The sequence below is a fragment of the Nycticebus coucang genome, chromosome 20 (genome assembly GCF_027406575.1).
Source record: "Nycticebus coucang isolate mNycCou1 chromosome 20, mNycCou1.pri, whole genome shotgun sequence".
Taxonomy (NCBI): domain Eukaryota; kingdom Metazoa; phylum Chordata; class Mammalia; order Primates; family Lorisidae; genus Nycticebus; species Nycticebus coucang.
The window spans coordinates 48,517,205-48,544,105 of record NC_069799.1 but is presented as its reverse complement, the minus strand read 5'-3'; the positions used below and the strand labels follow the sequence as shown (position 1 = coordinate 48,544,105).

The 26,901-nt window shown below is 41.0% G+C and overlaps 1 protein-coding gene, 1 long non-coding RNA gene and 1 pseudogene across 4 annotated transcripts in view; 1 reads left to right on the top strand and 2 right to left on the bottom strand.

The window, feature by feature from the left end:
* Positions 1 to 10,431, top strand: part of GAD2 (glutamate decarboxylase 2) — an 85,362-nt gene extending 74,931 nt beyond the window's left edge. For both annotated transcript variants that reach the window (XM_053573168.1, XM_053573169.1), the window contains 3 exons: positions 2,174 to 2,281; positions 2,592 to 2,681; positions 6,805 to 10,431. In XM_053573168.1, coding sequence (XP_053429143.1) covers positions 2,174 to 2,281; positions 2,592 to 2,681; positions 6,805 to 6,978 — 372 coding nt within the window. In that variant the 3' untranslated portion in view covers positions 6,979 to 10,431. The remainder of the gene's footprint in view (positions 1 to 2,173; positions 2,282 to 2,591; positions 2,682 to 6,804) is intronic.
* LOC128572979 (uncharacterized) overlaps positions 7,836 to 26,901 on the bottom strand; it is a 76,010-nt gene continuing 56,944 nt past the window's right edge. For both annotated transcript variants that reach the window (XR_008376288.1, XR_008376287.1), the window contains exons 2-3: positions 19,181 to 19,271; positions 7,836 to 7,956 (exon numbers count right to left, since the gene is read on the bottom strand). This is a non-coding gene — a long non-coding RNA (uncharacterized LOC128572979). The remainder of the gene's footprint in view (positions 7,957 to 19,180; positions 19,272 to 26,901) is intronic.
* LOC128572978 (succinate dehydrogenase [ubiquinone] cytochrome b small subunit, mitochondrial-like) lies at positions 14,046 to 14,554 on the bottom strand (annotated as a pseudogene).

The following is a 26,901-nucleotide window of genomic DNA, read 5'->3' as shown; positions in this document are numbered from 1 at the left end:
GTAATAAAGAAACTGGCAAATGGCCGAGGGAAAAAAAATAACAGGAAAAAATTATTGAAAGCAAATGGACGCCTGGCATCCTTTGCTGGGTGATTAAGCATTTGCTTTCTCTCTAAAATATGAATTTATTTTAGTAAGTAGATTTTGAGCATGTATGATCATACCTAGTGCTGAATGGGAGAAGGAGGCCCTTGTTTTCTAGACAGGGTAAGGGTAATTCAGAGAGGGCTGTCATGTAAGACAGAATAGATCTGGTCAGAAAAGACACACAGATATTCCAGCAGAAGTTGAAAGATGGGGAACCCATTCCTAGTTTGAGAGTCAAAAATGATGTATCAAGAGATGATCTTTGATATGGGTCTTGAACAGAAGAGGTAAAAGATACAGAATTCTAGCCCGCAGCACTATGAGAAGGCTGTTCCAGGAAGCTACAGTGTATTTTCTGAGCTATAGGAGCATCTCCAGTGACTGAAGGATGGTTTGGGAGCTACAGCCCAGGTGAAAAGTAAGAAGGACTGAGTGAGGGTGGTGGCAGTAAAAAGCAAGAGATCAGCAAGGGATTCAGCAGTTATTTCAGAAGCAGCATCTCTGCTCTGAGCCTTTCAAGAAGCAGAGAAGACTTATGACCAGCACCCACGATGTTAAGGCCCAAGACAACACAGGGGCAGTTGCTGAATACTCAGTTGACAATGAGATCTCTGAAAAAGATGACATAAACATTGTCCATCTCCCTGAAATTCTGATTCGGGCACCTGGGTTGAGGCCTGAGAAGCTCCATATTTAATACCATCTGGTTCTGATACAGATGGCTTCTCTGAAAAAGGAAAATTGTGCCCCTGTGTGGGGACTCAGAGAGGCACTCTCATTCCTGTCTGAGCAGAGAGATTAGCCAAGGCCACACAGCAGGTCACGGTCAGTGAGGCTGGCTCTGCCCATGTCCAAGATCAGATATGTGAAAGTCTAAACCCAACTCTAGGCTGGTCTGAAGGACCCAGTTTGGAGGACAATTAGCTTCCCTCTCTTCTGCTAAGTGGACCCAAACTGTCAGGTTGGTTCAAGCCAATTCTAATTTCAGTAGCACCCACAGTCCATGGAGCCATGCTGCCAGCTGGAACACTGAGGCATCAGGACCCACCAGCTTCCTTGAGCCAATCGGCTGGGGCAGCAATCTCCAAAGAAATGGATTTCTGAACCCACTGGATTTCTCCAGTGCAACTTGTTCTTAAACATATCTTGGATGTCACACACCACTTGGCCATGCCGGGCCCCCTACCTGAGTTGCGTGTAAACAGGCAGGGGACCCACCTCGTCTTGGCTGAAGCCCCTTCCTCCAGCTTTCATGTTGGCTGAGTTGCTGCTAAGCCAGTTCCAAGTGCTGCTGGGGTGAACGCTGGCTGTTTTTCTAAGCTTTCTTTTAGAAATCAGAAAATATGAAGAACACCATTTCAGCCATTTTGAGAATAAGCCCCCTGTGTATCCTGATGTCAGTTAGCTTCAGCCCAGGACTGCTATGATGATTTTCCTATGCACAGCTCCAGGGCCTACATTGAAAGACCTCAGTGGTGACGTTCATCCATTACAGACACGTGAGTCATATATCTGTCACCAAAGGAGAACTCTCCAGCTCCTGGCAGAATGACAGGCTAACAGAGCCTCTGTGAACTCCCTCAGATTCTTTTATCCATTTGTTCAGCAAATTCATTGAGCACTGTGCCCTATTTGTTCTATATCAGATATACTGAGGGATGGGAATGGAAAATTCAGGAGTCGGGTGGGGGCTAAGTGGCCTCCCAAGGGTCTCTGATGATGCTTCTTGTCTGCGGGAAGAGAATAGCTCAGTTCTCTCGTTATTAATGACTTCCATGGTTACTCTTGTGAATAGCAGAGACGAATTTTCCCCATGAGTAATCAAAATAATTGGCTAGGGAATGGAGGCTCTGGAAGAAAAGAAGTCTGCAGGAAAAAGCAGTAAAAAAAGGGAACAAAATCACCTGAGGATGAGAGGATTAAAGAGAAAATAAGTGCTGGAAAAGCATGGGGAGACAGTCTCGAAATGATGAAGGGTCACATGCACTGAAATGGAAGACGTAGGAAGGTCATCTGTCTCCAGAGGGATCGCTCATCGTCCCGTGTTCCCAGCCCGTCTAATGAGCTTGTTCTTCTTTTTTCATAGGGAACTACTGGGTTTGAAGCACATGTCGATAAGTGTTTGGAGCTGGCAGAGTATTTGTACAATATCATAAAAAACCGAGAAGGATATGAGATGGTGTTTGACGGGAAGGTACGTACTCGGGTTTCCACGATCTCAAAAGGTTTCATCAATTCCAGGTCTTACCACTGATATTGTTTGAGGTGAATGACGTGCTGTCCGGGTAAGGGGGACCGTCACAGAGCGGTAGCTATTCTGAGCTGGGATAAAAATTAAACTGACAAATGACTCCATATCATGTTGAGGAAGTCTGGCCCCCCAAAGGCAATTCCTGATTTAAAAGTAGGAATCATATGGCGAATCTGCCAAATAAATAGATTTGAAATGGAATTTCTAAATTGCCGGCTTGGGCTGCGTGTGAATCTTCCTTTCCTCTTTGTAGCCTCAGCACACCAATGTCTGCTTCTGGTATATACCTCCAAGTTTGCGTACTCTGGAAGACAACGAAGAGAGAATGAGTCGCCTCTCAAAGGTACGTGTTCCAGGCTCCTCTGATGTGAGTGTACACTGCACTTTTCACGTGAGTGTCTTCTTCATGACATATGTCTGTGTCTTCAGGAGCGATCAGACCTTGGTGCATGGACCCTCTCCCTTCTGTGGGCTCCTGTAAGGTCAAGATGTATGGAGCCCCATAGAGCCAGCCTTTTAACAACTCTACTTTCTTGTTTTCTGAGAGCCAGTTTATGTTTACTGCCACACACAAAGTAGCAAGAACCATGGCTGAAATGGACTGATCTTGTGACTGAAACTGATGTTCAATTATAAGGATAACACAGGCTTCCTGTGAAATGGTTAGAAATGGAGCAGCTGTGGACCTTCTTGAGATGTCAACATCAAGGCTACCCTATGTTTTTTTTTTTGGTTTTTTGTTTTTTGAGACAAAGTACCACTATGTCGCCCTCGGTAGAGTGCCATGGCATCACAGTTCATAGCAACCTCAAACTCTTAGGCTTAAACGATTCTCTTGCCTCAACCTCCCAAGTAGCTGGGACTACAGGCACCCACCACAATGCCCGGCTATTTTTTTGTTGTAGTTGTCATTGTTGTTTGGCAGGCCCTGGCCAGGTTCGAATTTGCCAACCCGGTGTATGTGGCTGGTACCCTAGCCGCTGAACTACAGGTGCCAAGCTGGTTTGGGGGTTTTCTTTGTTTTTCATAAAAGAAGGAACCTCCTCCAGTCACCTCCAAGAGCCTTAGCTACCTCACTTACCTTTCTTTTTTCTTTCTTTTTTTCTCATTTAACCTTTCTAAACACCTATTTCCTTTGTAGTTTATAGTCCTACGCTGATTGATGGAATTTCAAAAGGTCAACAATGGATTTAATACTAACTAGTAAGGAAGTTGTTTGGCTTTATCTTTAAAGTGACTTTAAGATAACAGGTATTATGGGGAATTTAATTATTGAGATTTTAACATTTCAGAATGTCTTATTTATAGCTAGTCTGCTTTTTCATTTTTCAAAGATCTCTCTCAGCCTTCCAGAATTTAAAAACAAAGAGGTTTTCTAACATAGTGAAAAATACGAAGATCTGACAACTAAGTTTGTCAACAGGTCCTAGAAAAAGTTCTACATACTTCATTGCTGAATATCACTATGGTCACCTTCAAAGTATTCTCCTTGAGAAGCTGTGCACTGTTTCCAGTGTCTAGCCCACCCTTTAATGCAGCTTTGGAACTCTTTTTCTGAAATGGCCATCATAGCCATTGTTATACAAAAGTCTGACAATTAAGTTGGCAAATTTGCCACCATGCACTTAATTTGACTGCACTATACAAACAACTCAGTAAGGTTTCATACCTTGGTATATCAGTGTCTCACAACTGTTTTTATGTCAATGTGTGGCAGTGTCTTACTGAGCGGCATTCATTATTGTTGTTGTGTGTATGCTCTGCAATAAAGGCTCTGATGGTCCTTCCAGAAAAAGAGCTCCAAATTGCTTAGAAGGGTGGACTAGGCACTGGAGTTGGTGCATAGCTTCACAAGGGAAATACTTTGAAGGTGACCACAGTGATATTCAGCAATAAGATATGTAGCACTCTTTCTAGGATTAGTTTGCAAACTAAATTGTCAAACCTCATACATTTCTATGGTATCTTGTAAGTTTTTTATTTCATGATGCTTTATTAGGAGCTTTCTTTGGAGAAAACAATGTGGGTTCAAATTATGCAAGAGTCCCTTGGTTATTTATTTTCTAAAAGACTGAAAAGCTGATAGCATAAGGGAGAAAACAGTACCCTTAAACTCTTAAGGTAGCCCCAAAGAGCTCTCACGGATTAGGCCTTTAGTGAATTCTTCAACATGCAGCTTCTCTCTTCCTCAGCAAAACCAAGAATCCAGCAACAACAACAACAAAGCCTGGAAATAAGTGAAAGTGCTATACATTCACCAAAATACTCAGAATCTTATTTTCCTTCTCAACTTACAATTAGTGAACACACAATGAAGTAGATGTTCCATGTTCCAGCTAATTTTAGTTCATCTGCATTTTGGGAAGCAATCAAAAGTCGTATGTATTTAGACATCTGCGATTTCCACCAACTTGACTTGCTTCAGGAATGGGGGGAATTCAATCTCACTTTATGACAAAATCAGATTCATGACTCTTGACATTATTCTTTTGGCCTTTGATTTGCATTCATCTGAAAAGTTAAGAGATAATTGTCCTTAATAATTAGTGCCATTCTGATGTGTTTTTGCGTGGGCAGCCAAGAAAAATAACCAGAGTTTAATTCACTGAGTAAAGCATTGTCATTATTTTATCAGTTCTAATGAGCAAACATGATTTACTATATGGATAAAATGAAGGAATACTTGTTGGGGGTTGGGAGCGCCCCAAACCAAATTGATCTGGTTCAATTACTTGACTGAGCTAGAAAGTTCAACTGAGGCACCAGGGTAATCAAAAGCAAAAGTGAGCACAATGGTGAGGGCGCCAGCCACATACTCCCAGGGTGGCAGGTTCGAACCCAGGCTGAGACAGCTAAACAACAATGGCAACTGCAACAAAAAATAGCTGGGTGTTGTGGCAGGTACCTGTAGTCCCAGCTACTTGGGAGGCTGAGGCAACAGCATTGCTTAAGCCCAAGAGTTTGAGGTTGGTGTGAGCTGTGCCACCACGGCACCCTACCAAGAGCGACAAAGTGCAACTCGGTGTCCAAAAAAAAAAAAAAAAGCAAAAGTGAGTGGAAACTTAAAACTGCAGCTCAGGCAGTGTGGATAGAAAGCAAAAGTAAGTTACACAAGTTCCAGGGTAACAAAGAGAGATTTTATTTAGGAAGAACAAAGAGAAAGTTTTAGAGCACTTCCAAAGAGAGCTGGAAGTGGGTCTCTCTCATGGATGAGAAAAGTGTAGAGAGGAGGTGATGCAAAGGCCCTAGCAGGAGTATAAATACTCTCTTCATTTGAAACTGGTTGCAAGTCTCTCATTGGCCTCTCTGCACCTCCAGGCCGTATTGCCCTTTTCTATTGGTCATTGATGGTCTCTTTCTAATGGTCATTATTGGTTACCTAGGTTACTTCATAACCACATTCCTATGGGCCCTGTAGACTTCCTGGTTCAGCAGGCCAGGTTTTCCCCCCACCCAACCCCCCTTGGTAGTGTTCCTTCTCAATACTTAAATGACTTTTCCTTAAATTCTTGTAGCCATGTGGATCTGGAATTCCTTTTCTAATTTTGGATTTCTCTTCTCAGGAACTACACTGACTTGATATACCTTGCAGCACAAAGTGATAAATTTCACGCTCTCTGGACTAGAATATTCCAGTAGAATTATTTTCTGAATTTAATCCTAGGCTTGACATATTTTAATTCTTTTTTATATTTATCCCCCATAATGAGCCTGAGATCTGCATACATTCTGATCCCTTAGATGAAAGAAGGATCATCACAACAGAAACATTCTTCTTCACATCGTCCTCCCATAGGACAAGGAAGGGGCGGGAAGAGACTAGGCACTTGTTAATCTAGAATCAGAAAATCTCAGCTCTGGCTGGAATCATCATGCACATTCATTTGTAGATGAAGAAATTAGGTTCAGAATGAGAAGTGAAGGGGTGAAAGTGAAGTCTGTCTGTTAGCTTTCTCTATGGTAACTGACAAATAATGGGGTCTGAAGGGAATCTGATTTTAACTAGAAAGATTTAGGGTCTTAAGGAAGTTGTCAGAGTCTTATTTATCTTTATACATCACTTGACATTGAAACTTACTTTTTGGTAACAATTCTCTGAACTATGTTTTATTTCAATGTTTTTACATTGCCTAAGGGGTGCAGAACTCCCCAAATGTTTTACTGCCTTGGGGCCAATGCCAGATTGTTTCCCATTCTCCCCAAACTGGAAAAGGTGAAAGATAAGATGATAAACACTTGATCCCCTACTATTTATTATTGCTCTTATCACCTTCAGGATCTTAAACATATTGAACTGTTACAGAACTCTGATCCCAAGAAAACCTGAGGCAATTCCTTCCAGAGAAAACAAATATGGTTCTGATTATTTAGTTAGAAGCTAAGAATGATGCTTGCTCTTGGGTTCTTTGACTAAAGGGAGAGTTCTGGAGGAAACAGTCACCATTCTGGTATGATCTTTTCCACAGGTGGCTCCAGTAATTAAAGCCAGAATGATGGAGTATGGAACCACCATGGTAAGCTACCAACCCTTGGGAGACAAGGTCAATTTCTTCCGCATGGTCATCTCAAACCCCGCAGCAACTCACCAAGACATTGACTTCCTGATTGAAGAAATAGAACGCCTTGGACAAGATTTATAATAACCTAGCTCGTCAAGCTGTTTCATTTCTCTAGGTAGACAATTAAGTTGTCCCAAACTGTGTGAATGTATTTGTAGTTTGTTCCAAAGTAAATCTATTTCTATATTGTGATGTGCGAGTAGAGTTCAAAAAAATCAGAAGAACATTGCTCCTTTTAAAAATCCTTTCTTAAGTTTAGAATACCTCTCTAATAATAATTAGCGACAAAAGGCTGTGTTCTAATCAATAAGGAAAAGCTTAAAATTATTATAAATACTTCCCTTAGTTTTAATATAGTGTGCAAATCAAACTTTATTTTCACTTCAGAGTAGTAGGACTGAATAGTGCCAAATTGCCCCTGAATCATAAAAGGTTCTTTGGGGTGCAGTGAAAAGGATAAAGTAAATATAAAATGTATGTTGACAATAAAAACTCTTGCCTTTTTCATAGTATTAGAAAAAAAAAATTTCTAATTTACCTATAGCAACATTTCAAATGTATTTAAATACATATAATTTTACAAAAGGAAAATATATATATTAAAAAAGAAATCCTATTTTGTAACATATAGATTTTTATTTTATATGGGTTATACACACTGCAGGGGCAGATATAAAACATGAAGCCAGATTTTCTTTTTCCTCTTTCCTTTAATGGAGGTACCATCAAACACAGCAAAGTTATTATGAAATGCAGGCCCACAAAAATTCTTAAAAGGTATAATTCCTTCTATCTATGCACATTCTAGCTTAACACATTTCCAAAGTCAGTATTTCAAAAGAAACACAAGTTCTTTAAAATGATTAGATTGGCAATGAGATTCTCTTCCCAGATTCTCCACCCAGTTGACCCTAAGCAGACTCACTTTGGCAAGCCAGCTCCACCTTAGATTAAATTAGGTATGTCTCTATTGCGCTTCCCAATTCAGCCTGCTTTGAACAGAATGTTGATGCTGGTTCTTGAGGCATCTTCCCAAACAGTATTCTTTTATTAGGTCATCTGGATTAATTAGAGAAAAATAAAATTAATCAGCATGAGCAAAGAGGAAAGAAGCACATTCCCAGAATATGGTGAGCCTAGAAAATTAATTAAAATTAAAATCAGCCTTGGGAGAAAGGATCTCTGTGTGACAGTCATGACATCATGCTGGATGCTGTATTGGTGTTGTCCAGGAAAGAGAAATTTACCTCCTGAGTTATTGCTTATTTTTATTCCCTCCTCATTCCTACCCACAAAAGTCTCTCCTGCTAGATTCCCTTATCACTAGGATCACAAATAATTTCTATTCCATGGGTGGTGATTTCCCTTTCATGAAATAAGCTCCTTGCCCTACATTTTGAGATCTCAACCTAACACCTTCTCTCCTCTGTCTCTGGTCAAGATATAAAGTGACTATCATGTGCAGAGGTAATAAGATCCTCAGAATCCAAAATATTAATAATATTTTTAAAACATTCTTCTTCCCCTGCAAACCCGATGGAGAGACATGAGCTAACAAAAATTTTTCAGGGATATTTAGGGGGGCACAGATTGTCAGATCCCAAGTGCTATAGGAGAACCATAAACTTTTATATGCAGGCTGCAAATAAAAAGTTAGAAATATTTGCCCTTTCTATATGGACCAGGCATTTCAATGGTCAGAAACTACTTTCCAGGTGCACAGGTGAAAAGAGAGGGTATTATCCTACAGCCAGTAGAAATGCCCTTTGTATAACCACAGGAGCCAGCCATCTAAAATCTTTACAAGCTTGTCCCCCTACATACACATTATTTCTCCCAGGTTATATACAAAAACACTGATGCTTGATATGAACATGGCTTTGGGCCCTTTCTGTCTAGAAAAGAGATGGATTCACTGTGACAATTACAAATAAATTCTTCATCTGAGAGGCAGAGTTTCATGAAGGAATAGCCTCCCCTTCTAGGCTTTGTCTAATGGCCAAGCATCCCTTTCCTTTCTAGAAAATTGGCTGGTGAGAATAAGCACATAGCTGCCCATATGTCTTGAGTCTCAGGACCGAAGTTGCCACCGTGGAGGCAGAGTCATTAGCGGATCCAACCTGCCATCTTGCTTTGAGAAGTTGGTGGTGCGACCCCTCTCTACCCCAGGATGCAGATCCTACATTATCAAGTGCTGCTTTTCAGATTAATGGGTTGACAGAATTTAAAAGGACAATGTGTGCCTGTGTATGAAATTCCAGCAAAACAATTTTAACCAATAGGTTAAATTTGTTTTAACCACAGCCCCCACTTCCAAGTCCTTCCTCAAATTTGATGAGAGCCTTGCTCAGACCTATGCAGGGAAGTCCCTGCCAACCACTGCCCAGGGAAGGGAAACATAAAAGCCTAGTGATTCCCACTAGTTTAATAAATACTCTTTAAAGTAGGATTGTAATCTTCTCAGGAAAGAGGCTAGATGAAGGAAGGAAGAAAGGAAGGAAGGAACAAGGAGGGAGGGAAGGAAGGAAGATTGTTTTGAATATTAGTCCAAATTCCCAGTGCCAAAGGCCTTTTGGAGACCATCCTTTATAAATTTTAGAAAAGCTTGGTTTTAGCTTTAATCAGAATGGACATGGGATTTTCATTTATACAGCAATATTATGTTTATTATTTAAGATACTTGAAAAATAAAAGTGTGATATGTCTTTATCTGAGACCTGACCATGGGACGGACTTCATGTATTGTCACGGGATGCGAGGAAAGGAAAGGAAATCAATTGTGTGTGACTGTGTTGCCTTTATTATATTGATAGGGTACTGTCTTGTCACCTCAAATTGGGGTCGTGCACTTTAGATCTGAACTGTACCGTGTTGCAAATCAACATGTGTTTCTGTGAAAGCTTGTACAATATATTATTGGTATGTCTTTTTCTGTGTGGTAGCTGTATTGAACTTTGATATTATGAAAACACGTGCATCTGTTACTGCCCTCTCTCTTTCCAAAACTCGACGCCCTCCACATCAGCTCTGATAGAGAATATGCCCCCAGCTAAGCCCTGTCCCGAGAAACCTTCTTTGAGAATTGTATGATTTCACAAAATGTAAGGCAAACACCACTTTGTCTCTAAGGGTAGAGGAACCCAACGAGGGAGCATCACAATCGCAGGTGTTGACTCTGCTGGGCGTTGCTGGAGATGCTACTCCTCCAATTATGGACAAAGAAAGCACAGGTGTAAATATAGTAGCAAGACAGCGATCGAGGACCCTCACACCGGGTATCATCTTGCACGTGCTCTTCTGTTTTCAAATGCTAAATGCAGACACCGTGTATGTATTAGTTACGTGCGCCAAAATACTGTTCCCAATTGGTGTTTCTGAATGGCATTGACATTCCATTACTAAAGACAGAAAACAATAAAAAAAATAAGCTATACAAACACGTGGCAACCTGTTCTTCTTACCAATATAAACTGTGTATGATCAAAGTATTTTATCTGTGTTGTCTCTCTAAACCCAAATAAATGTGTAAGCGTGGACATGTCTTGGGCCCTTATTTCTGACTTTGTCACATGGTGACATGTGGCGAATCTTGTTTCATCCATTCCCTCCCCAAATAATACATTATTTTTACATGAATCTTTGAAAGATAAGGACTCTTAAGTGTCCTCACCACCATTATCACAGCTAAAACTGTAATAATGGGGGGGGCATTCTCATTTCCCCAATTCTCCGTTCTGTAGCCCATGGCCTGTGGTCCAGGTCACCCAGTGAGGCTGTGTGTTTCAGGACTGGTGGGTACAAGGTTACATATATACACACAGCTGTGCACATGCTGTTGGGTATTTTCCTTTATTTCTGGACTTCTGTGGGTGTGTGTGTTCAGGGCCTTGTCTCCCATGCTCTCAGGAGCAGGGGCTAATAGGTGTGAGAAAGTTAAAAGCTAAGAAACTGTAGGAATGTAATGGGTGGAATAGACGTCTGATGTGCCTGGTCTGCTCCAGCATGTCCCATAGGCTTGAGATGCCCTTGGGAGTAAAAAAATAAGATTTCAAATAGGTGCTGAGGATGGAGCGACAGAAAAGGGAAGAGGAAAGGGGTTTTGAGCTAATTATATTATAGTTTATGGGGGAACCAAAGACAACAGACAAGTACAGAAAGGACACTGCACATTCCCGCCTTCGTTCACATTATCCCCTCCACCTAGCAAGAGTTTCCCATTTCTTCTCCATTGGGGAGACAATCTCTCATGAGCATCCAGAGCTCTGGCTGTGGAACCGATCACCTGGGGTACAGTCACAGCCCCGCCACTGACCAGTGGTGAGACCTGGAACTCAGCTGACCTCCCTGACTCTCTTTCCCAGATTTCCAATAGCAACCTTGTTCACAAGGTTCTTTGGGGGGGATTCATTAAGGGTACAGAGAACTAGGTTACACTCATTGCATTTGTTAGGTAAAGTCCCTTCTTTATGTCCCACGCCCAAGAGGTTTGTCACACACCATGACCCCCCACTCCCCTCCCTCCTTCCCCCTCTCCACTCCCTTCTTCCCCCACCCCCCACCATGTCCTAGATCATCAGTTGTCCTCATATCAGAATTGAGCACATTGGATTCTCGCTTCTCCATTCTTATGATGCTTTACTAAGAAGAATGTCTTTCAACTCCATCCAGGTTAATATGAAAGGTGTAAAGTCTTCATCTCTTTTAGTGGCTGAATAGTATTCCGTGGTATACCTATACCACAGTTTGTTAATCCATTCCTGGATTGGTGGGCATTTTGGTTGTTTCCACAGTTTGGCGATTGTAAATTGAGCTGCAATAAACAGTCTAGTGCAAATATCCTTATGATAAAAAGATTTTTTTTTCTTCTGGGTAGATGCCTAATAATAAGATTGCAGGATCAAATGGGAGGTCTAGTGTGACTTCCTTGAGGATTCTCCATACTTCCTTCCAAAAAGGTTATATTATTTTGCAGTCCCACCAGCATTATAAAAGTGTTCCCTTCCCTTCACATCCATGCCTTTGAGATTTTGAGATTTTGTGATGTGGGCCATCTCACTGGGGTTAAATGATAGATATCTTAGGGTGATTTCTCTGATAATTGAGGACGATGAGCATTTTTTTTTTATATGTTTGCTAGCCATTCATCTATCTTCCCTGGAGAAGGCTCTATTCATCTCTCTTGACCATGGATATAAGGGATTATTGACTTTTTTATGTTGATTAATTTGAGTTCTCTGTAGATCCTAGTTATCAAGCTTTTGTACAATTCATGATATGCAAATATCTTTTCCCATTCTGATGGTTGTCTATTTATGTTCACAAGGTTCTTGTATGGACTAAATAAAATGTATGCACAGCACTTAGCACAGTGCCTGGAACCAAGAAGTGCTCAACAAATCTTGTTAATTCCATATGAATTCTGTGAGTCAGCTCATGTCACCTCCTTAATTAAACTCTCACCCTCCCCGGACTTTCCTGAGAATGAGAAGCTCAGGATGACCAAGAAACGTCTTTACAATGCTAAATCTATTCCGTTTGTAGAGCAATCTCTTGTCTCAGATCACGTCCTCACTACATTTTTAATTGTTGTTCTACATAAAATGTCACTATCATTACGGTGATAGTGACAATACGTTACTTGGCAGAAGCAGCAGCAAGTCTATTTTAAACCTCTGCTTTACTGATGCATAAACCATAAATCTCAGGAGCACCAATGTCATCAAATCTTTCACATACTCCCTTCCCCAAACCTCTATTTCAGGGCACTTAATTAGCACTTAATAAATGTTATTTATATTGATTTGAATATTTACAAGTCAAATTGAAAGCCTTGAAAGACTGTGGATTGTGGTGTAATCTGCATGTCACTGCAAGCGGGGTGATCCACCTATTTTCTCTTCATTTTCTAATTCTTGCTCATCCCAATACCTCTTGGCATCAGACTCCTCCTACCTGACTATGTGCATTTAATTGCAATTTACCCAGGCAAGTGCTGTCTTTGGTTTCACTCTGGCAATGCAAAATACTGAGATTTTCATCATTGTTTTTTTTCCAGGTAGCCATTTAATATCATCAAGATCTTTCATGATGTTTCAAAGAAAAGTGAGACTCTGTCTAAATAATAATAATAATAACAATAAAGACTTTCCAATTACCATGCTAACCCAAAGAGCATTTGAATGGCCTGCTCAGCATTTATTTATTTTTTTTTACATAAAAGAGTAGCATATATTTTTATTATACAACATTTTTAAAAATTTCTTTTCATAGAATACATTTTCATGTTGGGGTTCTACAATGGGAAAATAACAATTTATTACTTATACATTATACTTGTGGACAGATTATTATTTTTTTTCATATGTGTGTAGATTGGTTTATTACCTTTCTATTTTGTTGTATTGGTTTTTTTCATTATTAAATCATAGCTGTGTACATTAATGCGATCATGGGGGTGATGAAAATGTGCCAAACGGTCTGTGAGACAGATTATTTTAGAACAAGTAAAACACATTTGAGGATTAAGTCTCAGTTTAGAACTGATAGTATTTTGATACATCTACAAGGGGCATCTAGTCCTTACAGGGAACTTCTCTACATTCAGAAGCTCTCCAAGCTTTGCTTCCTAGGATTTAGAAATTCAGAATGTAAGACAGATATCAGTATTTCCTAATTTTAGAGTTTCCCTAGGACATGTAACCATCAGTAGCTGGTATCAACTAAGCAGAGAGGGATTTTTTCAAAAATTAAACCATCTAATTTTCCTCCAAGTCATTATTCATGAATTAACAGTCTTTCCCTTTGTCCCTTATTTCCAGACCAAATATGTAAGTCTGATCATGTGTTGACAGTAATAAAGCTGAAATCTCTTAGACTGATAAAAGGCAAAAGCTCATATAGTTGCATAAAGTTTTGTTAAACTATGAGTCTTGTTGGAAGTTGAGAGACAACTCCATTAACTCAGTATAATATGAAACTCAGTCTTAACATTTCTTGACTATAATACCTCTTGAACCTTTTTCTCAAAAATGAAATATTTAAAAATAAGCACATGATTATAACAAGAGCGTTGTCCACCAATGGACTTAATTATTTCTTCCTTATTATGAGTTGAATGGCACAACAAAGCAGAGAAAAGGAGGCATACAATCAATTCTTAAGGTAGGAAGTCAAAAAGGTCAGAGTCTCCACAGCATGGCAACAGCTCTGCAGATACCCACATCATGATAGCTGAAATAACAAAGCCCAGCAAAGATTAAAGCTGAAAGTGCCAGAAGGCCTGCCTTGGCAGCTTTCTGCGATGTGTCCCCATGAACATAGTTAGTAACAACTTGTCCAAGGCCCCAGTGACTTTGGAGAGTAAGGGCTGCAGCCAAGGATTAGTCCATCGCAGAACAAGGATTCAAATAAGCAGCTGGAAGTAGGCCTAGGAGCAAAACCCTGACAACCCTCTCACTAGTCCAGTGGAGAGATGCAGCCTTGGAAGCAGAGTGGTGGCTGGGTGACAGTGTATGTGCTGCGCTCCACACCACCCTGGGCCAGGTCGGTCCTGGAGAAATGCTGAGACATAAGCAGGTCTGACCACTGAGGCTCAGAGGAACAGAGCTCGGCCTCCTTGGGCACCGCAGAGGACACTCAGCCTGCAAAGAGCCGCCATGTCGCTCCCCTGCTCAGCATTTATGATAAAACAATTGGGAGATGTTAATTCTGGAAGCCAAGGGTTCCTAGGGTGCCCGAGAAGAGAGAGTCTTAAAGATTCCACCAAATCCTGTTAACTTCCCTTCCAAGCACTTTCACGGCCAAGCAAATATCAGCCTGATGGAGTAGCTGTTCTGAGGGCTGCAATTTCCTGGGAGGAGGTACCCCAGGATGCTGGAGAGGTCAGATCCAGCTGCCCACGTTTTCATTCCTCTCACGCAGCAACTGTAGAAGCAGCAGCTGGAGTCTGCCTGCTCGGCCTCAGGTGCGGGCTCTGCCATTGATTAGCTCTGTGGCCCTGAGCAAATCACTTAACCTCTCGGAACCTCAGTTCTCTCATCTGTAAAATGAGGAAAAATATAGAACTGCCCTCATAGTGTGATAGTGAACATCTTTGTGAGTAAAAGCCCAGTCCCTGGAACACAAGGAAGTGAAAGGAAAACTTTTAACTTCAAACCTCCAGCCCTCCAGAGCAGTGAAAATTAAATTTGTGTGTTTCTAAGCCACTTGGTTTGGGGTATTTTGTTACAGCAGCCAGTGTTACCTGAAATAACTGAGGCTATGCCAGGAGAAGGAAAATGGTTAGTTTTCTCCCAAGCCATTAAAGAGTTTTAGTACCTCAAAAACCAAGTCCAAAGGAGAAGAGAAAGTTCCAGACTGAAGGGCAGCCCTGTTCCCGGACCAGCCCTCACCCTGTAGCACATGCAGGACAGACACACACTAACTACCAGCTCCAGTGGGCTGAGCAGCCACTTCTCTGCTTGAAATCTCTTCTTGACTTTTGGAAAAAAATGTTTGCAAATCCCAATGAAAGCATCAGAACTGAGCTTCTGGCTGTGGAAAAGTAATTAAAAGCTTACCACAGTCGGCAAAAAAATGGCTTTCAAGAGGGATTTCAATATATTTAAACACAGCAACTTTGCAAATTCCAAGAAAATTCAATCATGCAAACTTGAATAAAGAAGAGATTCAAAAACTTTCCTTTCAATTCAGATTTTAGTCGGTTGAAAAGAAATCTTGCTGGGCGGCGCCTGTGGCTCAGTCGGTAAGGCGCCGGCCCCATATACCGAGGGTGGCGGGTTCAAACCCAGCCCCGGCCAAACTGCAACCAAAAAATAGCCGGGCGTTGTGGCGGGCGCCTGTAGTCCCAGCTACTCGGGAGGCTGAGGCAAGAGAATCGCTTAGGCCCAGGAGTTGGAGGTTGCTGTGAGCTGTGTGAGGCCATGGCACTCTACCGAGGGCCATAAAGTGAGACTCTGTCTCTACAAAAAAAAAAAAAAAAAAAAAAAAGAAAAGAAATCTTGCTATATCTTGTGCCTTCTCTTTATTTCCTTAAACAGCCTGTTTTAGCATTGTGGACTTTGCAATAGGAAAGAATAGAATTTTCTTTATTATTCGTTTGGATTTAAACAGCATAACGTTTCCACTTCCTGTGTACTGCAGAGATGTATTCTAGTGGGAAAAACCCTTCTTCATCGCGTCTCTGGCTGCTGGGCCAGGCTGGTTTATATGTTCAGGGAAGAGCAGGATGGTGCCAATTACAGCCAAGATGTAAAGAAAGATGTTTTGTTTTGGTTTTGTATGTATGTGCTTGTTAAAGTTGCAAAGAGGAAGCATCCTCTCATTCTAAAACAGTGAATGGAATTTCAGGTAAAATGCATATCGAGAATGCACTATCTATAATTAGGCATGGGTGGGAAATTAAATTCTGACCTTGAGTGATCATCTTTGTTTCTGTCATAATGACCTATAATAACTCATTACAAGAGATTTTGTATCTAAGAGTAAGTTTAACGCATGAAGGGCCCCCACTCACTGACGCCATTAATCTAGTAATTACCGCCATATTTAGCAAGGAACCCACAGAGGCATGGCCTAATTTTTTGTGCCTTACAATCATCCCGATTCTAAGGTAGCTAAAAATTCCAGGAGCCCCTCTAATGCTTCCTGGATCAATGACAAAATCCCCTGCTCCGTAATAATATATTGTCCCTTCACTTTATCAATGCTGACTGTACTTTTCCTCACTTGTACAACTGAGTTCAAAAAATACTTATCAGAAAAAGAAATACTTATCAGAAAGGGTTGTAAGAATTTAATGAGAATACATCTGTGGGGCCCTTGGCCATAGTGAGCTGCCATTGCCACCCCCCCCTTCCTCCTCATCATGCCATCCCATGGTATTGGAAATGTCTCCTGCTCGAATTGCCCCTGTGACTTAAGTGGATCGACCTATTCACTATGAATGTGGTTGTTCACTACCCTGGTATAAATAGATGGGTTTTGTTTAAATAGAGAAGTGATTTTCAACCAGCGTGCTGCAAAAAATTTTAAAGATAGTTAATTCAAATTTTTTCAAAAGAGGTTCAAAGCCCAGTAAGTATCATCATTTTTTAACTGTTTTTTTTTTTTTTGATCAACATAATTTAAGTGTGCTTTGAAAGTTTAGCTATAGGTTCAAGTATGAGATAAAAAAAGTTGACAATAGCTTTCATATGAAAGCTATAACCCAATTATAACCTAAGAATATGGGGAAAGGAGAAAGGGAGGGGAGGGGAAGGGAGGGTAGAGGATAGGCGGAGGGAGGGTGATTGGTGGGGCCACAGCTATGGTGCATCTTACAAGGGTACTTGTGAAACTTACTAAATATAGAATATAAGTGTCTTAACACAATAAGAAAATGCCAGGAAGGCTATGCTAACCAGTGTGATGAAAATATGTCAAATGTATATAAAACCAGTGTATGGTGCCCCATGATTGCATTAATATATACAGCTATGATTTAATAATAAATAAATTTAAAAAAAAAAAAAGGTTGACAAAGACTGAAATAGAATATGCACTGAGATGCAGGAGTCACGGGTTTGACCACACAGGGAGCAGGTTTTGTTCCAGTAAACTCATTTGTAAAGACTTTATTGAATTCTATTTAGAGGGGACCCCATAAGGGACAGACCAGATAATCACCTATTAGCAAGAGAAGCAGCCGCCTGAGACAGAGGACCCCAGATTGACAGAGACCCTCGCAGCTGCCTTTGTGCAAAGAGATGGCTCCTGAGGCCGAGGGAGCTCCAGTCGTGAGGAACAGAATCAGTGAGGCTGATGTCGACACCCCCTCACCCAAGGCCAATGCTCAGGAAGATGCTTATTCTGTATGTTCCTACAAGTTTCCCCCATTCAAGGCTGGACTGAGGACCCCAGTTTTCTAGGCCTGGGCAATTTCACAAAGGGAATGCCCTGCCACTTTGCCCAGAGCTGCAGGGACTGCATTCATTCATTTGTTAATATACTCATTAACATCAAATGGTGTCTCCCATCTACCAAGTCCAGGCAGAATGTAATTCTCTTTTTTTTTTTTTTTTTTTTTTATTGTTGGGGATTCATTGAGGGTACAATAAGCCAGTTACACTGATTGCAATTGTTAGGTAAAGGGGCAAGACATGATTGCAGAATGTAATTCTCAAAACCTTAGACACCTAGACAAAAGGACCCGCTCAGGGACTTCCCACTTGGGTCTTCTCCTCTGCCGGAAGCTCGGGTGCTTCTTATTCCTTCTGTATTCCTTCCCGTCTAATAAACCCTATCTTACCACTGATCTGTGGTCTGTGGATTCATTCTCTGAATCCCGAGACCAAGGATCTATTGCAGAAAGAAATTCTGGTAACACCTTTATTCATCCTGAGGCACACACCAGAGGAAGCTGCTCTCCCCCGGAGTCTCCTCAGAGACTTAGAGGCCCTTAGAGGCCCACACAGGACCCCTATCAGCCAACAGCAAGCTGAGGAACCATGTCCCTCCAACTTCCGTCTGACACAGGGACCATAGTTACTTTGTCCTCCCACTGTTCCCCCAAGGGAAAAAAAGAAAGGGGAAGAGAGGGAAACAGAAAAGGCCCTAGAAAGGGGGAAAATAAGTTCCCAGAATCAAGTAAAGTTTAGGAAATGCCTCCTAGAACGCTCTATGTCAGTCTACATGGGAAAGTTTTGGGAAGTCCTACAGAAAACAAACATCTCATTTAACTTTGCTTAACTGCCTTTGCGAATCACTCTCCCTTCCACAAAGAGAGAGAGACTTATCCACCCTTGTTCACCCCGCTGAGGAGTTTACTTTAGGAACTACAGACCTTAATTTATCTCTGTTCATATAAACAAGTGACTCCAAGCCTAGTTCACTCATAGCTACTAAGTATTCTATGTCAAAGTTTTGATTATCTAAAATTAAGCTCCAAATCATTTATGCAATAAAAGTTAATACCCCACACACACAAGTGTTAGGTTTTCTATCATTCTCGTTGCTATAAATTTATCTGTAAAATACAAAGTCATCTCCTGAGGTCCTTGCCATTTCTAAGAGTCATGATTCCTTGTGTGCCCAGCAATGGACCAACTTCTAGGCACTAATTTCCAGAATTACATCTAGAAAAGAGCACAAACTTACCAGACAGTGCATATTTCTTTAAAGAGGTGAAATACTCAAAGATATTGAATGTAGGCAGAACTAGATAGAGCAACATTTTACAATTCCATAGAATAAATTTCTTCTGCTCTGGAAAAAGAAGTCATGAAACACCAGGAAATGGTCTCACCAATTTTGAGTGCTGCATCTGGGGCTGGAGTTGCATAGAGAAGATTCTCTGGCTTGAGATCACGATGGACAATTCCATTTTCATGTAGGTACTAAATAAGGAAAATAATGAAGCAACATTTGTGTAACTCTATTTATGGTTCCAACATCTATACATAATTTTTAAGAACCCTAACTTATGTGATTCAAGAACACACACACACTATGACATAAAAATAAATGCCATAAAGAAAAACGTTTTTAAAGTATACATTAAAGAATACCTTGTGGTTACCTAAATGTTATGTGGTTTAAATTGTATAATATCAATTCTCAGAATAAAACATTTACTCGTAAAAAAAAAAAAGAAAGAAAGAAAGAAAAGACCTTAGTCCTTCTTCCTGTCTGCTTCAGGAATGGGGGAAACACAGTCGTGCCTAAGAACATGTATATATAAACTTCCCATGTAAAAAAATATGTTTGCAACACATGTAACACAGACAAACTTCCTAGGACCACTGCTCTACTTGCTTTCTCCAGCCCTCTGCACCCCCGGAGTCATGGCCTACTAAAAGAGTAATTCGAGAGTAAGTCAGAATAAACGTTGAATATTGGCAATGTGGTAGCTGCTGAGAGAAAAGGTGAAATACTATCATATCACCTCAGGCTTCGAGGGGCTCTCCACACGGCAGGGGAGATGGTAAGTGAGCCCACACAGAACGTCACAGTCATTCCCACAGGTCTGTGAGGATGCTGAGGCAGAAGCACAGAGCAAGCTGGGTGTGAAGGATGTCTTCCAAAAAGCAGAGGGGGAGAAAAGCATTCTAGGTCTCCTGTAGCCCTTGATGGAGACCGAGGAGGCCCACATGTGGAGAGGTGTCTGGGAGACTGTGCTGCACACCATCCAGCAGGCAGAGCTGGGCCAGCTCTCCACACTGCCCATTAAGGGAACCAGAGGCCCCTCCAGCTCAGGAGTTCGAGACCAACCTGAGCAACAGTAAGACCCCTGTCTCTACTAAAAATAGAAAAATTAGCTAAGTGTGGTGGTCAACACTGGTAGTCCCAGTACTGGGGAGGCCGAGGCAGGAGGATTGCTTGAGCCCAGGAGTTTGAGGTTGCCGTGAGTTAGGCTGATGCAAAAAAAGAGAACCAGATGCACACTGTTGACTGACAAGCAGTAAGAATCAAGCCTATATAGTCATTGTCCTGGAAGCATCTAGGGGGAATGGGATTGGTCTGAGGGTAGACAACAAGGTCACGTTTATTTGGGCTGGGATTGGTAGAGTGAGCCTCCAGGCCATGCCTGTGGGACACTGCCATAGCACCTCCACTTGACCCTGGAAGGGGTAACCCTTGATGCTTGGAGGCTGGAACAGTAGTTCTGTACAAGGAGTACTACCAAAAGAAATTTTGCTTTCTTTAGAAACCATATTTTCCTACAGACAGGTCCTATTAGAACATGTGTGGTTTTAAGAAGTAGCCACAGGCTCGGAAATTCTCCTTTCTGTAGCTGTGAGGAATGTTCCGCCATGTTTAATGGGGGGGTGGAGAACCTTACTCAATTTACTATGCTCCAAGAAAGCAAAAATGTAGTGAAATCATTTTCATATATTTATATTGATTTCATCTGGAGCCAATGAACTATCTCCTAGGTTTCTCTCCCACAGAGCATATTAAAAGTCATCTGTCCCCATATCAGACATAACTATCACACATTGAAGCCTGCCCTTTGTCACCAGCTTCTACCACCATCAGTTCTATTTCTTTGAACCCATCGCTTCCTCTCTATTACTGCTGCCGCTCACCTCAGCGGCGGCCTTGATTTCTGAAGTGGAATGTTGCAACAGCAATAATATGCAAGATAATGTTCTTCGGTTGCAAGTAATGAAAACCAGCCTGAACTATTTAGGGAAAGAACACTTGATAGACTACTGGAAAAGCTCAGACTTCAGGAACACTCAGAACTTGGGAAGACCAGTAATCAGGGTGCTCTGATGACCTTAGCAGCAAGAGTTTGTTCCCTCTAGAATTCTGCCATCCCAATCTGATGCAGATCCCCTTCCCAGTCTCTGTCTCTTGTTTTTATTCTCTTTTTTTTTTTTGAAACAGACAGACTCTCACTCTGTTGCCCCAGGCTAGAGTGCCGTGGTATCAGCCTAGCTCACTGCAACCTCAAACTCCTGGGTTCAAGAGATCCTCCTGAATAGCTGGGGCTACAGGCATGCACAACAAACCCGGCTACATTTTTTCTATTTTTTTAGTAGAAACAGGCTCTCTCTCTTGCTCAGGCTGGTCTCGAACTCCTGGCCTTAAGCAATCCACCTGCCTCAGGCTCACAGAGTGCTAGGATTACAGGCATGAGCCACAGCACCCGGCCTCTTTTCTTATTCTGAAGGAAGAATCTTACTGGGTGACCTTTGAGACAAGCATTCACCCTGCTCAAGGTTGCCATGTCCAAGATGACGTCATCATGTAGTACAAATATGGCTCCCATGACCTACTCCTACATATCAGAGACAAACGTCAGGGAAAGAACTTTTTCTCAGAGGCTTCATAGTTTTGGCAGACATCACAAGAGGCCCTGTCAGTTACTTAAAGTGTGTGTGCACACATGCTCTTGCTCATACACACAAAAAGCTTCTCTATCCATAGGTGATTCATTCCCTCAACCATTCATCTAGCTGACAAATATTTACCCAGTACCTGTGATGTCTGGCCCTGGAGATACAAGAGGAAGTAAAAACATGCAGGTTCCTTTTTTCATGAGGGTATTACCATGCAGAGAAAAGACAATAAAGCAAACAAATGTACAATTGCGACGTTAATGTATAATGTATTTCAAAAATGCTAGAAGAGCAGAATTTGAATGTCTCACACAAAGAACTGATAAATGTGTGAGGGGATGGAATTGCTGATTAGCTGAATTTAATCATTACTCAATGTACCCATGTATTGAAACACCGCACTGTACCCCACAAATACATGCAAGTATTATGTCAATTAAAAATAGAGGGGGGGAAGCAGAAAGAGAGAGGGAGGGAGTGGGGTGGGGCCTTAGTGTGTGTCACACTTTATGGGGGCAAGACATGATTGCAAGAGGGACTTTACCTAACAATTGCAATCAGTGTAACTGGCTTATTGTACCCTCAATGAATCCCCAACAATAAAAAAAAAGAAAAAAAAAATAGAAATAAATAAATAAACAAACACAGGAGTGGTATGTGATATTACTGGAGCCTATGATGAAGATGTCACTTTCATGAGAAACTTACCAGTGGAAATCTGAAGAATGAGAAAGTACAAGACATGACCTGATGGTCTATGGCAGTAATTCCTCATGTTTTTGAGTTATGAACCCCTTTGAGAGTGGGACTGGCTATGAGACCTATCTCCCCAGTGGTTCTCAACCTGTGGATTGCAACCCCTTTGTAACAATGAAAATATATCGCAGCATTAGAAAGTTTGAGAACTGATTGCAAGAGGGACTTTACCTAACAATTGCAATCAGTGTAACTGGCTTATTGTACCCTCAATGAATCCCCAACAATAAAAAAAAAAAAAAAAAAAGAAAGTTTGAGAACTACTGCCCTAGCAGAATGCATATAAATAAAAGATTTTGCAAACAAAATGTTTTCATACACCAGATATTAATTTTGTACATGTAGGTAAGAGGAAAGCAAGGTGTTTTTAGTTTCACTTTGGGATTTTCAAAATATCAGTAATAAAATGTAGAAATGCTATTCTGTACCTAGTTCAGAGTCCCAGAAGTTGAGTCATGCATCCTAGAGGAGTCACTGAAAAACAGGTTGGGAACTTTTGATCCTGTGATAAGTTTTGATTTGAAACTACAAAGGCGGCTCGGTGCCCGCAGCTCAGTGGTTAGGGCACCAGCCACATACACAGAGGCTGACAGTCAAACCCAGCCCAGGCCTGCTAAAAAAAAACAACAACAATGACAACTACAACAAAAAAAATAGCTGGGCATTGTGGCTGGTGCCTGTAGTCCCAGCTACTTGGGAGGCTGAGGCCAGAGAATCACTTGAGCCCAAGAGTTTGAGGTTGCTATGAGCTATGATGCCACAGCACTCTACCAAGGGTGACATAGTAAGACTCTGTCTCAAGGAAAAATTAAAAAAAATAATCTATTCAACAGAATGAATTAAAGAGCAAACTGGATACTGACAAAGAAACAACCAGTGACCTAGAAGGAGAAAGATAAAAACAATGAGAGAAAAGTCAGGAGACATGGAAAATAGACATCAAAGTTAAGTGGGAAACACCTGAGTGGTCAGTGACATGCCTTACTCATTATCACATGCCAAGTTCAGAATAAGAACTCAGAAAGAACACACCTCCAGTTACTATTTCCTTAGAGAAAGTGGAAACCACAGAGAACTATATATTCATTTCAGTGTTTTACTGAAAGCTGCCATTTCCAGATAGTGGCAAGAAATTCCAAAATATATTTCATTCAATATAACATTCAAGGGTGCACTGTTTACCTGTTAAGAAAATTGAGACTGCAGATTTCCTCTTTAAAAGGCTATCATGAAATCAAGTGAACTTTTAACACACTCTGAACAGAGTGATCTATAAATACTCAATTCTCATAGGAGCATAACTCCTGCTGTAAACTGTGCATGTGAGGGATCAAGCTGCACGTTCCTTATGAGAATCTAATGCCTGGTAGTCGGAGGTGGAGATGAAATGCACTTCAATCATCCTGAGACCATACCACCTGCCCAGGCCCTAGAGAAACCATCTTCCATGAATCCATTCCCTGTGCCAAAATGGTTGGGGACTGCTGTCCTAGGCCACCAAGACCATGTCACATCTCCCAAGAAGTCTAGTTGATTAAAAGAATCTTCCCACACCAACATTCAAAATCCAAACTTGAACTTCAACCACCATTATAGCCAAGTCCCAAGGAATCCCTCAGCCTCCTCTCCCATGTGCCACCAATGAAAGTTGATGATTAAGGAGGAAGGAAAGATGAAGTGATTGGAGAAGTGATCGCTCATCTTTTTCTTTCTGCACATCAGATCTACTTCCTCTGTGATACTTCAAACTCCAGTTCCTGTCCTTTAACTTTTTTGCATGTGGTGCTTTTGTCATGAAACTCATCTTCAGTCCTGATATCATGTCTAAGAAATATATATTTTTTTTTTTTTGTAGAGACAGAGTTTCACTTTATGGCCCTAGGTAGAGTGCCGTGGCGTCACACAGCTCACAGCAACCTCCAACTCCTGGGCTTAAGCAATTCTCTTGCCTCAAGCCTCCCAAGCAGCTGGGACTACAAGCGCCCGCCACAACGCCCGGCTATTTTTTGTTGTTGTTGTTGCAGTTCGGCCAGGGCTGGGTTTGAACCCACCACCCTCGGTACATGGGGCCGGCGCCCTACTCACTGAGCCACAGGCGCCGCCCAGAAATATTTTTAATAGCATGAAGCAAAATTCCCTTCATCTCTATGTTGCAATTCCAGATTCCCCTGAGAGGAAATCTGGGGGGTGCCTCGTCAGGCGGTCAAGGTTCTCAAAGAAGGAGATGCAGGTGATATGTAAGTGATTAGCCTCTCTGTCCCAAATCCTACCCTGCTTTGTATGTGACTATTTCTAATTTCTCAATTCTCACTTAAATTTTTGTTCTGATATTACAAGGTACAATTATCCCTTGGTTATCTGTGGAAGATTGGTACAAGGATACCCTCAGATACCAACATCCACAGATGTTCTAGTACCTGATATATGACATATGTGTTTGAATATACCCTACACACACCCTACTGTGTATTTGAAATCATCTCTAGATTACTTATAATAATTAATGTAGTGTAAATGCTATGCACATAGTTGTACTATAGTTAATTTGTATTATTTTCATTGGGTTTTATCCTAAATAACTTGTGTGTGTGGTTGGTTGAATCTACAGGTGGTGACCCTGCAGATATGGAGGCCCAACTGTATAACTAACCTATTTTTTCAATTTCAGCCAATTCAGTATCATACGTGAATGTGATAGACATGTTCTTGTTGCCCTTTATTCAGATTACTTGTAGAAGTATTCTATTTTAAATAGAAATTTAAATTTAGCTTGCAAGCATAGTCACAGAAAGCTTAGGGTTCTTGAGGGGTGGAAGGAAATGTAAGTTCGGGAGAAAACATTCTTAAAAGGCAAAAAACACATCTGTCTTTAGGAACCCATCATAATACTAATGGTTGTTCCGGGGCTACATATTGCTTTAATTTTCTCAAAGATAAAGGATGAGATTAGACATGCCAAATTTTTAGCTTTGCAAATTATGTGACTTCCTTAAAATACTTAAAAAATTAAAAATAAAAAAAATGATAGTACTTAAGTACTATCCAATGTACTTAATACTAATATGAAGCCAGGAGATGATCTAATTCATGCCCACATAGGAGAAAAACTCATTTCAATTCAAGGTGGAGGAAGGGAAGTGAAGGAGGGGAAAGAGGGGGGTTTGGGGTCTCCCACTGAATGGGCACAATCTAAGGGTGCATGGACCACTACAAGAGGGACTCTAGCTAACAAATTCAAGTATTGTGACTTGGTTATACCCTCACATTAACCTGAAATTAAAAAAAAAATAATAAAAATAAATAAACAAAACATGTTGAGTATTTTTCCTTTTTTTCTTTTTGGAAAGGATGTGTACTCTATTTTAAAGAGAGACATTTTTAGAAGTTACCAAAAAATATTCCAACTTAGGGAAAAACACTTGAAAATAAGTTGTACATTTGCATTTGAATGAGGAGCTATTTCTGTTCATTTCGATAAAATTGGCATTCTGCTTCCAGTAATATTCAGAGACTTGACTGTCAATTTTTTCATGATAAGTCACTCTGATGAAGTTCTCCATTTCTCACAGTTCAAGAAGATTCAGAACTTCTTCTTCTTGGGCTCCTTGAGCGTCCATATGGGATTTTAATAATAGTTGGAAGATAAAGCACCTCTTGCCAGCCACAGTACACACAGCTGAGATAAAATAACACGATAAAGGGATGTAACCTGGATTAGAAAGCGGGGGAGAGATACTGAACTTGAGAATTGCCCATTGAATCTCCAATTACATCTTAAAATTCTTTTTTTTTTTTTTTTATTGTTGGGGATTCATTGAGGGTACAATAAGCCAGTTACACTGATTGCAATTGTTAGGTAAAGTCCCTCTTGCAATCATGTCTTGCCCCCATAAAGTGTGACACACACTAAGGCCCCACCCTCCTCCCTCCATCCCTCTTTCTGCTTCCCCTCCCCATAACCTTAATTGTCATTAATTGTCCTCATATCAAGATTGAGTACATAGGATTCATGCTTCTCCATTTTTGTGATGCTTTACTAAGAATAATGTCTTCCACTTCCATCCAGGTTAATACGAAGGATGTAAAGTCTCCATTTTTTTTTAATGGCTGAATAGTATTCCATGGTATACATATACCACAGCTTGTTAATCCATTCCTGGGTTGGTGGGCATTTAGGCTGTTTCCACATTTTGGCGATTGTAAATTGAGCTGCAATAAACAGTCTAGTATAAGTGTCCTTATGATAAAAGGATTTCTTTCCTTCTGGGTAGATGCCCAGTAATGGGATTGCAGGATCGAATGGGAGGTCTAGCTCGAGTGCTTTGAGGTTTCTCCATACTTCCTTCCAGAAAGGTTGTACTAGTTTGCAGTCCCACCAGCAGTGTAAAAGTGTTCCCTTCTCTCCACATCCACGCCAGCATCT